This window comes from Suillus fuscotomentosus (genome assembly GCF_016647785.1).
Source record: "Suillus fuscotomentosus strain FC203 chromosome Unknown F5891scaffold_7, whole genome shotgun sequence".
NCBI lineage: Eukaryota > Fungi > Basidiomycota > Agaricomycetes > Boletales > Suillaceae > Suillus > Suillus fuscotomentosus.
In genome coordinates this window covers 409,573-422,192 of record NW_024539519.1, presented here as the reverse complement: position 1 = coordinate 422,192, position 12,620 = coordinate 409,573, and the positions used below count along the sequence as shown (strand labels likewise).

Sequence of the window (12,620 nt, the reverse complement as noted above, 5' to 3'; positions counted from 1 at the left end):
AAGTTTTGGACTTGAAGTGTACACTAATGTCATGGTGATAATCAGTTACAAACGGGAGAAAGGATGGTCTACTCCAGCATAACGACAAAACCATACGAAACATGCAGGCGGACCAACAATAGAAGGAAATTTGTTCCTTTTATAAACCCAATCACCCACTGTGTTCCACTGCTTCGATGCGATGTAAAAGGAGCTTGTATTCGGGGAAGAGCAAGGTTGTCATCCTTTTTGTGAATGCCAGGAGGGTAGGACTCCTTAGCACCATATCCGCCCAGTACGGGTTCCCACTCGTTGCCAGTGTGTTGGCGAGGAAACCATAGATGATAAGATCAATGCCCGTTGGTTGTTCGCCGTCGTGGAAATACAAGTGGCCCGACATCCTTGCTTCGAGAGCCTCAAAAGCCTCTTTCTGTAAAGACTGAGCTTCTTCCTGGGAGTGACGTCCCATCCCAACGTTCCAAATTGACTTCATCACCCTCCACCTAAAAAACCAAGATATCATCGGCCGCATGGGCCAGGCCATGCTCCCAAATATCTCCTCGGCAGTCACTGCATAGTTTTCGTCTATGTACCACCGATCTCGAACGATTGCAGAATATAGCAGTTCTTCAATATACGCCTGCCATGCTCTCGACTCGCCCTTCTGAACGGTAGTCAAGCCGGCTACAGTGTCCGGATCTTTGATGAGCCCGTTCTCGATGAGATAGCGGATGATAAAATGAGAATCCGGGATGGTGACAGTTTTCCCGTCATGTTTAATATCGGCAAAGGGAACTTTGCCCTTGGGAGCCTTCATTGGGACAGTCTCGCCTACTTCGTATGATATGCCACTAAATCTGAGGAATACTTCCAGTTTTTGGCAAAAGCCAGATGAGCTAGGTGCATTGGGTGGCTTGGCGACACCCCAGAGTACCACATGGGGGCGTGACTCGGGTTCGGTAGACATGATCTGTACAGAAATATTGGTTTTTGAGTCGGGGCTATCATATTTCATCGGCGGAGAGACAAACCTATAGTAGAAGCGGCGTTCAGACTTGTAAGTTGAGATGCTAACTTATCTCCTGACAGTGCAGTTTTATATTAGCGTTACACAACAACTTGAATGCGCAGAAGTACCAAGTTAAACTGCGGATTTGTTCACAATGACGTGGACGGCTTGGTTTGTCTTTGTCATTACCTGCCGTGAATGTCAAGATTCCGGCTGCCATCCCAACATTAACACGGCAGCAGGGAACGATGAAGACAAGCCAGTTTAACCGACGGTCATCCCTCAGCACGCTCGGCAAATTTAAGCGGAGTCGAATCAGCCACTCGCACGCGCGTCATTCCGCTACCATGCCCGCCACCAACCGGAGGTGGTGTCAATGGAATCCTCCATTTACACGCAGCTCGAACCATGGCTTAGCTGTAAAGATGGTAATATTGAGAAGTGGAATTGTGGCAAGCTGATCATGGCAGAAAAGAGGGACGTGATGTCCATGGCCCGTGTGTTGGTATGCAGCCCCCTGACTGGTGGTGATGCTCGGGGGTGCCGGCATCTTCAAACTCCGTCAGAGCATCGTCACTTCTGTACCAGACAGACTTATTATACCAAGACCGGCCATTTCAGGAACGCCCTCCTGCCGCCGCAGCACCGTGACTTTGAAGTCGGTAAGGAACTAGCCGCCAAGTCAACGTCAACTTGAAACCTTACCTTAGCAGTCGAGTTTGCATCGAGTTCCACGTCAGTGTGACATTTGTCACGTGTCGGCGAGTGCATGATGGAAAGCGAAGCAGAACATACAAGCTAGCAATAATCAGAACAACGAGTTTGGGTATTTCTCAACTACGGCTACCTTAACAGTACCAATATTGATACTAGCTATAGATCTAGAGAGCCGCGAGGCGTGCACTGGCACTACATTCAAGTGACATCATCGTAGGTCCCGGATCTCACTATCTACGGTGACCGACGTCATCCTGAGGAACAGGCACGGGCCATGTAGCGACGTGCATGATGAAACTCGTGTTTTCAGGTGATTATCATTTTCAAACACTAGTTCGTATCGAGCTCCGAAAACTATTACTACCTGATCAATGATGAATCGATGATACGCCGAAGTTCCAGGCGATGTAAAGCTATGAAGCATCGGGATCAAATTCTACCTCAGGATCACAGGCTGAACAACTCATCAAGTATTCTGTATCGCATCCTATCATGCATTCACTCCGCAAGGGGTTTTCATTCACAACAACTGGACCATCAAACCACAGGGTTCCATTAGTGATTCATCCTGAATCGTTCGATCCTCTGATATGTTGCTGTTGGTTAGATATTGACCATCAATGGCGACCACGTTATTGATCTTCGGCTTTGCAGCCTGTTCTCTGTACCGCAACCCTGGTGATACACTGATCCACCGTATCAACGTTGAAGAGGACAGCAAAGCACGGCGAATATTTTAAATACCTCCTCCAACTTTTGTGATTTGCCCCTCGGTAAGCAGCCTTTCACCAACTGGACGAAATACATAAGCTTAGGGGCAGTCCTTAAGAATGGCCGTCAAGCATTCACGAGGGAATCAGCCCAGGACGAAATATATCGATTTGGGTCGTATGACGAGAATCAGGCAGATCGTTTCCGCTCTGGTCCGGTCTTCATCATCATCATCATCACACGCGTGCACTGCTGCAAATATGTCATCTTCGTTCGAGATACGTGGACCGTTGTCCTCGGCTTCCTGAACCCGTCTCAACCGTACGTGGTTACAAGGAACTTCATCCGCGCACCGCTTACCGGGCTTGATATCGTTTGATATCCAAAGGGGAATTTCTGCGGCTGGTGAGTCGTCGTATTGTCATGATACGAGGTTAGGAAGCATCAGCTGGTTGTATTGTGCTGCAGAATGCTACAGAACGCTACAGAGCGCTCTGTATTGAATTACGTTTCCCTGATGAGTCTTCGCAGTTTGATGCAAGTTTCGATGCTGATTCGATGGTCAGCATCTGGGTTTGTGATCTGGCACAGAAGCCAACATTCTACCATTTCCAGAAACTGAACCATACTGTGAATGAATGAATATTTTATTTGGCCGTCTACGTTAGAGTGCACAAGCACGTACTCTCCCTAAATGTGTTCGCAAACCAAATGCATTGACCTAACATGCATGGCATATGCACAACGGATAGGTAGATACAGTTCCTAAAGTATATGATACTCCTACAACTTGGCTTTCAATGCCTTTCCAGCATCTCTCACAGCATCCTTCACAGTCTCCACAACCGACGCCTTGTTCTCAAAGTTGCCCATTATTTGTTGCATAGCTTCAGCTGAGGTAGTAGGGTTTGTAGCATGACCATCATCTACAAGGCGTACATCAGCCTCCTGTTCCAGAATTGATTTCGCGGAACGTACCAAAGTTGGTGAAAATGTCCCATTTGGAGATGATATCTTCCGGTGTGAGCACTCTGTTAGTAGGGAACCCGTAGCCGCCAGCACGCTGCCACCGAGTCTGCGCTGCCCATCCACCAGAAATCTCAAACAGTTGTCCCGTCGTCTCGGTGTTGGCTTCGCTTGTAAGGTAGCCGACGATTGGTGCAATGTAATCGGGCTGCAGGGAAGGCAGGATAAATGGAATATCTAACAAGTAAAAGGTCAGACCTTGTATGCATCGACCATTTCTTGTGGCCAAACGGTCATTGTCATGGCAGTACCCGCAGAGGGAGCGATGACATTGCTCAAGATGTTGTATTTACGACCTTCAAAGCCAAGCGTTTTGGTGAAACCAATGATACCAGCCTTGGCTGATGAATACTGTATTGATGATGATCAGCACTCGCATTGAAAACTGGAAAAAAATGCCTTGCATTCGTCTGGCCAAAGTTACCATCTGCGAACCAACGAGTTATGAGAGACGTAGATATACTGAAAACAAACTAAACGCACAAATACCGACTTGTGAGCAGGTCGTAACAATACGACCGTAATTCTGCTTCTGGAAAATGGGCCAAACAGCTTTTGCGCACTTGACCGATATCAGAGACTATCAAATAGCTACTTGAAAGCGTAAGCGATACCTTATATGTACTGCGCAAATGCACCGCCACGACAAGATCCCACTCCTGCTCGGACATGGCGGTGAATGAACGGTCTCTCAGGACACCAGCATTCGCTACAAGGACATGTACACCTCCAAATGTGTCCAAAGCTATCTTGACAATGGCCTCGCCATCTTCTGCCGAGCAAACTGCAGGAACTGCTTTGCCCCCAGCTGTGAAAGCTCGCATCAAATTGGGAACATCGAACGAAAGTGGAAACCTACCCGACTTGATTTCGGAGCACACAGCATGTGCTCCTTTCTCACTGACGTCGTTGACAACCACATTTGCGCCAAGGCGTGCATACATGAGTGCATATGCGCGTCCAAGACCGGCACCAGCACCCGTGATAATGACAGTCTTGCCGTCGAATCGAACAGGCGGTGCTGACTGGGGATTCGGAGGCATTGTAGAAGCGAGTTCGAGCTAGGGAACAAAACAATCAGAAGACATCCAAGACAGTTTGTTTTTGTCGCGTACAGTGCTATCGACATCGGATATGGACTCTGGGCTGTAAGAAAGAAGATCAATTGAACCAAATTTTCTCCCATAACGAGACGTCCTTACTATCTCGGGTTCGAGAAGTCGGTCACTTCTGACCACTTGAGCTTGACCTACAACTAGAGTCAGCTACTGCAGGGCGCATGTATCCACAGACTGACAGCTGAAGGAGTAAACGTATCGTCTGTCTTCCAGATGGTGCCTTTGCTGCGTTCCCATCGAAGCTCTCCAATAAATCCAGCGCCAATCTCAAACACTCTGCCAGAAGGGTTCGGTCCATCGGGATGGCACACAGCAGCGACAAAAGGCGCCACAAATTCCGGCTGTCAAATGAGATTAATGCGTGAAGGAATGACGCTCTCGACATTCACAAACCTTCAGATTCGCAAGCATCTCCGGAGACATGACTGTTGCAGTCATAGCTGATGCAGCAATAGGTGCAATAGCGACGACGCTGATATTATATTTTGCACCTTCTCGGGCCAATGACTTCGTGAATCCAATTAGACCCATTTTAGCAGCGCTATAGTTCGCCTGGCCAAAGTTTCCTGTGCAAAATTCTAAGATAATGCGCATCCAGTCACCCAGGAACTCACCGTAAATGCCAGCTGCACTAGCGGTGTTGATGATGCGCCCGAACTTCTGATTCCTAAAGTGGGGCCAAGCAGCTTTGGTACACGAGAATGCACCCTTGACATGCACAGAAATGACCTGGTCAAACTCAGCATCTGTCATGTTCTTGAGCCTACGAATCTCATCAGCACTTCCAAACCACTTCATCAAAACATAACCAACCCTCTATCCTCAGAATACCCGCATTGTTGATGAGGATCGATACACCTCCAAAAGCACTTAGAGCGCTTTGAATCACCGCGGCACCATCAGTCACAGAAGAGGCGTTTGCAATGGCGCTACCACCAGCTACAGTCCAACGCGACGTCACATCTCCGGGCCGGAACAAGTGAATGAGCAAGTGCACCTTTCTTTATTTCATCCACAACCTTCTGTGCAGCCTCTGCATTGAAGTCATTTACAACAACGTTTGCACCACGCGATGCAAATAGCAACGAGTACCTGCCCCACTCATTTCAGTCACAGCCTGAGCAGGAGATGAAGAGATTACTTACACTCTCCCGAGTCCACCACCTGCACCGGTGACTACGACAGTTTGGCCTTTAAATGATAGAGACATTTTTGTTGCAGTGTATTGCAAGAGGAAATCTTGAAGCGTAACAGATAGGCAATGGAACGTGTGTGCACATGAACCTAGGAGTTGACATACAATCACGTGAATTTGAAACGGTCCTCGGACCATCACCCATGATAGTATTTGTAATGGCAACGTGACAAATCTCAACCTCATATAATGGACAAGAGCGATGTATAAATAATGATGTATATTGAGGGATGAGATTGATGAGACGCGCCCCGCGCAGCATACACGAGCAAGTATATACTGTCCACGCAGGCTAACCAAGACCAACTGAAAATTAAGAAGCCTGTTGACAAATCGAGATCGCAGGAAATATATAAATCGATAGATGAACAATGCCTGCAGAAGAGCGGCGTGGAATAAATGCCGACAAACGCCAGCGGGGATAATTTTGAAGATATAGAATGCAGCTGTGCGAATAACTGGTGTGAGGTGAATTGAAAAATAAGGACAATGGCAAATAAAGTGCAAAGCAAGAGAGAAAAACTAGCGTGCAGCGGCATGGGATGAATGATGGCTGCTAGAGTGTGCGGGATGGTTCATAGGCAAAACGGACATGTAGACTTAATTATGAATACGATGCGTTTCGATGACGGGCACAGTAGTGGAGTGCGAAAATATGAGATGAAAAATAATGAAACGAGATGGAGATGCTGAAAAAATGGGATGCATGGGAGAGCAGAGCAGAGCGAGAAAGACATAATAAGAGACATGGCTGGGTGGAATGCGTAATCAGACAGTTGAGATTGCAATGATGCCAGAGTGAAACAGTATGTCAAGCACAGAATGAGATGAGATGCAGGCAGATCGGGAACCCATGAACTTTTGGACGAGAGGGATATTCAGGCCGTAACCTGGCAGTTATCTCTAGTCGCAGGGCCTTAACTACGCCAGTCCTAGGCTTCGTCCACGTTCGATTTCGCCCACTCGATTGCAAAGAGTGACGCCTTCAGGAACTTCTTGTTGGCATATTTCTGGCAAACGTACTGGCTCGCGAAGTTGTCTTCGAGTAGCTTCTCGCATATCCACTGGTGTCCGGGCTCGAGGTGCTCCGCGACGAAGCTAGAGTGAAACACAAACGACTCATTCTAAAAAAGGAAATCACAAACAAAAAGTCAGTCACATGATTCACAGCCGTCATGGGCACGCGTTTGCATCGTGCCCATATACAAAAAAGCTAAAAGAGGAGGCGGTACTCACCCAATCACCACCCAACATCCTCCTAGCACTGTACATCCCCACCGCAGCAATGAGACTCGGTTTACACCGCAAGAATCTGTGATCTAGGAGTGTCACCTCCGTCAAGAATTTGCCCAGCGTCCTCGTCTGAATGTCATAGTTATCGGCCTTGCTGATACGGCGCATCCAGCTATAGGGTGAGCAGTATTGCGAAATCTTGAAGTCAAGCGTTTGCAGCACGATACGCTCGCCCTTGAGGATCTCCTCCTTCGTATAGCCGTTCTCGGTAATAAAGACGAATTCGTCGACACTGGGAGCGAGGATTTCTTCGTACTTGGCGGCGATGAACATGGCAGTAACACCAACAAGCTGAAGCTTGACTAGGGACACGACGCGTCTCGTGAGGAAACGGTCGACGATATTTATCGCGATCCAAAGCGTTTCCGGTAACATGTGCCAGCGCAGGTGCACTTGGAGGAGCCAGTCGACCAATGTTTGGCGCATTGCCCAGGTGATTTCATTCTGACCATCCATATAATCAGGATTTGGCATCACGTCATCCTAGAAATCATGGTCAGCACACCCGAAACACAAGGTAGATAAAGAAGACGTACTTCGAGGTCGTTCATGTATTTAAAAATTTCCTCCGAGTACTCTGAGACCATCGTTGTGTCGAGATAGTCAACCTCATCTTCAAACGTCTCTTGGATCTCTGCGATCTCTCGATAATGTCTCATGGCACGCTCGGTATCCACGTCAGGCCATATACGGGGCGACTTCGCAACCGCAACAGTGGACTTCTCCTCTTGTTCTGGAGTACCTTGTTCCTGTACACCCACCATCTCGTCGACCTCTTTCTCATTTATGATGCTGAGCTCAGGGTCCTCTTCGATATCTTCCACGTCCATATCGTTCTCCTTCTGTTCTTGTTCAGCTGGAATGACTACTGGTACAGCGGGCTCCTGCCGCGATGCGCGTTTGAAGACAGATGGCCGTGCGACACGTGAAGTAGGGCGTTGTGCGACGCTCTCCGTGCGACCTGGCCCGAGAGGGACGCGTTGTGGTCCGGTGGCGGCTGCGAGCGACGACGACCGTGTACGCTTGGGGCCCGCGTCATCTTTCACAGCGTCCTTGCCTTTACCAGCAACGTCCTGAAGTCGCATAACCTCAGAACGTTGGGAAAGGTTGAAATTGAAGGGAATGACAAACCTTGCGGTTGACCGCGGTAGTGGTGACCTCACCAAGCGCTGGGCGTTGTGAGCCATTCTTCAAACCATGTAGCACGACGGAGGCGCGAGTTGCAACTCCCTGGGTAGACGCCTGACGAGAATGCTTGCTGGTGGCATTTTCATCTGCATTCTTGCGTGTGACGCCGATGCGACGATTCTGAAGCTGCGTGATGGATCTCCATGATTAGCCATCAAAGTTGAAAAAAAAAGACTGAGACAGTAGACTACATACGCGAGTGTTGTTGGCCATGATGTGAATTGAAATACAAGGCGACTTGATTGCGACCGGCTAAAGCAGTGGGCAGTGGAAAGATACAGAAGAGATTGTGAAGAGAAGAGAGAGAATTGCCCTGCTGCAAACTTAACCTAGGTTTTAATCGTGGCGTAGTTGAAGAAGAAAGAAGTGGATCAAATGCAAATTGAAAGGACAAGTCAGCCACCAGCGAAGCGACTTGGTTGTGTTCAAAACAACCTCCGAATTGTTCAAAGTTCAAATTCAGTCCATCGCGTAGGACGCGAACCACACACGTGACTTCAAAAACAATTCAAAACAGTCGCGTCGCGCTCGTGTCGTGACGCGTGCTTTTCACACCTTTGTACGTACTAATAATACAAACGTACACGACGCCTTTCCATCAGACAAAGAAGACACAATTTTGATCTAGCCTGGCTTCCATGATATGTCAACGTGAGCGAAGCTGTGCTAGCGTGGCTGTTATCATGTGGGGGAGTCACAACCGTACTTATGAGCGTCTGTTGTTGGCAGCCTTCCAAACACGTGGAATTCGTGTTTCGTATGTGAGATCAAGATACAAACAGTTGAGGCTAAACCTACAACATAACTCTTACGTTAGTATTGGCTCTCTAGACTACAATGGAAGTAAAAACCTACCAAACTGTGCTTCCAATGTTCACTTCTTATCTATCATGTCGGCCCACCGCTTTTGCTTCCCACTCTCCCTCCAGTCACCGCTGGAAGAAGTAGGCGCCTTCTCCGGCATACCTAGTCCTGACCTGTTTGAAGTTACGCTGACTTCTAATGGTTCGACCAACCCTGATGCGTTTTCCTGTGAGCCTAGAGCCGTTCCTGGTTGCCAACCCTGCTTCATTAGCAGCTGACGCCCAATGTTCGATTCCGGCAGTGGCTGGGGCGGTGCAGGGGTTTCGGGCATGGGGACGGAGCCGGAAGAAGTAACACATGGCGAATCGCTTCTAGGACTGAGTAAACCTGGAGTGTCTAGTGGTGAACTAGGGAATAGTGCTCGTCTCTTTGCGGAACGGTCCACGTAGCTGGAGGGCTGGCTGGATGCCGATGACCTCGCTGTATCGTGGCGAGATAACAACGTCCGTTTCAACATGGTCAGCGCTTTCTTGGCATCCCTCTCCTCCGAAGGTATTGAACCCACTTCCTCTCTTGCCCGTTTAACGCCTTTCGAAACAGGGAAAAGCGGAATGATATTATCGCCACTCCCGCTGGACGAGCATCCTTCACATGATATGCGGTCAGAATGGATATGCACGACAAACGTGGTGCTTCCGATTGTCAACGCATCTTTGTGCTTTAATGCGCGTGGAAAGCTGGCTACTCGTGAGGGGGAAAGCCTTATCCCCAAATCTTCACCCACGCTCACAGTTGGACCAGAATATCCACCAGGACGTAAAAATGACCCATGCTTGGATCCCATATCCACAACTGCCCACTCTCGCCTGCCAGCATCCCAAAACATCGTCGCATGTAATTTGGAAACTGCCATCTCCTTCAACCTCACACGAGGAGTTCCGCTTCCGGCCGGAACAACATCTCTCCCAAACTGCACTTCTTTGTGCTCATCCAGTACTGCGAGACGTTGGGTCCTTGGAAGGACAGAGCTAGTTTGCACAAGCAAGCGAAGCAGAGACCATGGCTTGAAATTTGATGAAAGAGATTCGTTCAGGACCGTAGTAGGTTGTGGGACCTCTGTATAGCCAGGCCATTCGTATGCAGGATCGTAGCCTGTCTCTGCATGAGTGTGATTTGTACCGCTCACCTCCCCATCCTCCATCTCCACGGATCCTTGGCGTCTAGTGGTGCAGTCCTCTCACTATCACTATCTTCAATCAGTTCGCATTCGTGAACGTGAATTTTGGTGCTTGGGAGTTGGAAGTGAATGCGAGAAATAATAAATTCGAACTCCGATGTTAATGGTTCTTACTGCCATGCTCTAGGGTCATTACGCTTGTAACTTTAGGAGACCACGCCACGTCTTGTGCGTCATTGTTTCATCCTGGACCGGCACCGTGCATTAGCCTACTTCGCTTATTTCTTGTAGCATTGCGAACGCATGGAATCATTTACAGAAGTACGTGTAATTCCCTTCGTGGTCAAAACCCCCATGTCTTAATCGCATGTAGGACCATTCCAAGGCGCTCCTCGCCAAAGAATGGTTGGTCAAAGTTGACTCGCAGACTTCTACGCCTTATCTTTTCGTGTGTGCCTGCTCAGAGTCTTGAGTTGCATGTGAAATAACTGTTCCGACGTGTACGGTGGTCTCACAGAAATTTTTTTGCTCTTCAGTCGATCTGATGGCTTGCGTACTCGTCACTGACACCAAAGCTGCATGGGCCGAGGGTGAGTTTCTTTGTGGTCACCGAGATGAATGAAGAACTCACAAACCACGTCCACCAAATCCACCATTAATCCGATCATGCCGAAATGCACCCATGGTACTGATCGATTCAATTTACGCCACTCATCAATCTAAATATCAATAGTCCTCACGAGCAATCAATTTGCTCGGCGGTGGCGCGCGTGTAAGAAGCTCTCCATTTCTCCTCTCCCGGATACGGATGAAGAAGAATCTTGGCGTGACCATCACCTAGCGCTCATAGGCCGCGCGCACTCACTCGGTGGTTTTCTGGGGCTCACGTTGGAGCTGGAAAAACCTACCTCGGGGGTAACCTTATCAGCTGGCCGTTGAGGTGTGATACGCCCTGACACGTTCCTATAGGATTTGGCACTCCAGCTGGAATGCAACAACTGGAAGTGGCGATGGGAGCCCACCTTTCTCGGGCCCAGATTATCCGCAGAAATCATATCAAAACACCTTATCATGCCCCTGATAAGTGTTAATCACCTCGCGTTCTCATCCTCCGATGTTTTGGGTGATCTTGCGCCGGGAGACCTCGAGAAGGTCTGTCTATGCTTTCGTCACTCGCCTTTCCATTCGCAACAGTTTACGTTGTTAGGCAACAGATAAAGTTGGACGTACTGCGAGGAGGACGCTCGACACACATATTAAGAACGCGCTATCGAGGCCACGCGTGGCGACGACCCTTCAGCGCATGACGGCCATGTTCAACTTCTTACCTGAGCTTCGTAAGTGTTAATTCGATGCTTAACACTAGTTTGACACGAACTTTTTTTCGAAAGCTGCGATAATCACTGACGCGGGAACTCCGGACCTTCGCGCGCTCACGGCAGATCAAATTTCGTCGCCCAAAATAACAGTCCGAGATACAGAGCACAAACCACATGTAGGTTTCTTAGATCGAAGATCTACTCACCCTGAGCTAAGCAAGGTCTGATCCAGGATTACGATATGACGCCTCTGCAAGAGCCCACGCCGCCTAAACTGCCACAGCAGGAAGATTCTGCCACTGAGTCCGAGTCTGAAGGGGCTGCGCCAAAGCAACGGACCTTACTCACCTCTCCCACCCCCAGCCATCAGCTCCGTGTCTCAGAGCGGCCTCCTTCGGCTAGCCTATCTAAGGACAGCTCCCCGGCCCTGCCCGGCCGCAGCCGCAGTCGGACAGAAGCCCCCGCATCAGAGTCCGATCCCTCGCTCGTGCGTCCAAATAAGAAGCTCAAGCCTCAGGGTTCAGATGACGACGATAGCGAGGAAGAGCGCAAACGACACGCAGCAGCAATCAAGAGCGGAGCTGCCGCTAAGCGAGGGACGAGACAACCGCTGAAACGAGGGGGCAAGCGTTTCTAGTCCCTGTCCTCGTTTCTATTCCGGTCTCGGAGAAGGGCCGGACATGCCAATGGGCAGATAGTTTCCCTCGTCGGTGGCAGGCTGACCGTAGGACTGATTATTGGTATTTCGGATACCCTGGACATGTCATCGTCGCTGTGTTCTTATTCCGTAGTGAGTACGATTCTAATGACAAATTCCTAATATGTTTCTCCAGGCCCCTAAGGCGTGCTACTTTCTTGGGGTATATTCAATACCATGACTTCCCTTTGATGGATCGACATCATTAACCCCTTTTCTGTATAAAAGATGTGGAGCTATCTCTATAAATGAAAGGACACCCAAAGATGTTAACTGTGCCGTAAGAATACAACGGTTACTGTGAGTGAATAGCAGCTTTCGACAGATGCCCATGAAAACACAGCTAATAGCACAGCAACTAGCAGCCAAGTGTCCGAGGGGGGATAT

General features: G+C 49.0%; 5 protein-coding genes across 5 annotated transcripts; 1 reads left to right on the top strand and 4 right to left on the bottom strand.

Moving 5' to 3' along the window:
- Window positions 1–116: 116 nt before the first annotated feature.
- F5891DRAFT_683784 (uncharacterized protein) lies at window positions 117–1,185 on the bottom strand. The gene is made up of 2 exons (XM_041372779.1): window positions 1,011–1,185; window positions 117–949 (listed from the first exon to the last, which is right to left on the bottom strand). Exon 2 carries the CDS (start codon window positions 944–946, stop codon window positions 152–154), a length of 795 nt encoding a protein of 264 aa, XP_041230874.1. The 5' UTR covers window positions 947–949; window positions 1,011–1,185; the 3' UTR covers window positions 117–151.
- Window positions 1,186–3,199: 2,014 nt separating this feature from the next.
- F5891DRAFT_1126095 (peroxisomal hydratase-dehydrogenase-epimerase) lies at window positions 3,200–5,770 on the bottom strand (the record flags this gene model as incomplete). The annotated part of the gene is made up of 15 exons (XM_041364047.1): window positions 3,200–3,342; window positions 3,395–3,590; window positions 3,641–3,793; window positions 3,829–3,869; window positions 3,926–4,004; window positions 4,057–4,250; window positions 4,302–4,503; window positions 4,558–4,588; window positions 4,645–4,691; window positions 4,740–4,901; window positions 4,954–5,126; window positions 5,175–5,323; window positions 5,370–5,499; window positions 5,558–5,652; window positions 5,706–5,770. 15 exons carry the CDS (start codon window positions 5,768–5,770, stop codon window positions 3,200–3,202), a joined length of 1,860 nt encoding a protein of 619 aa, XP_041230873.1.
- Window positions 5,771–6,687: 917 nt separating this feature from the next.
- F5891DRAFT_1126094 (cyclin) lies at window positions 6,688–8,449 on the bottom strand (the record flags this gene model as incomplete). The annotated part of the gene is made up of 5 exons (XM_041364046.1): window positions 6,688–6,879; window positions 6,992–7,531; window positions 7,585–8,121; window positions 8,180–8,362; window positions 8,432–8,449. 5 exons carry the CDS (start codon window positions 8,447–8,449, stop codon window positions 6,688–6,690), a joined length of 1,470 nt encoding a protein of 489 aa, XP_041230872.1.
- Window positions 8,450–8,728: 279 nt separating this feature from the next.
- F5891DRAFT_1139252 (uncharacterized protein) lies at window positions 8,729–10,353 on the bottom strand. The gene is made up of 2 exons (XM_041364868.1): window positions 9,092–10,353; window positions 8,729–9,030 (listed from the first exon to the last, which is right to left on the bottom strand). The coding sequence occupies exon 1, from the start codon at window positions 10,239–10,241 to the stop codon at window positions 9,111–9,113; it is 1,131 nt and encodes a 376-aa protein (XP_041230871.1). The 5' UTR covers window positions 10,242–10,353; the 3' UTR covers window positions 8,729–9,030; window positions 9,092–9,110.
- Window positions 10,354–10,372: 19 nt separating this feature from the next.
- F5891DRAFT_683420 (uncharacterized protein) lies at window positions 10,373–12,466 on the top strand. The gene is made up of 8 exons (XM_041372778.1): window positions 10,373–10,538; window positions 10,591–10,665; window positions 10,735–10,807; window positions 10,951–11,132; window positions 11,187–11,369; window positions 11,425–11,554; window positions 11,609–11,712; window positions 11,769–12,466. Exons 1-8 carry the CDS (start codon window positions 10,521–10,523, stop codon window positions 12,171–12,173), a joined length of 1,170 nt encoding a protein of 389 aa, XP_041230870.1. The 5' UTR covers window positions 10,373–10,520; the 3' UTR covers window positions 12,174–12,466.
- Window positions 12,467–12,620: the final 154 nt, after the last annotated feature.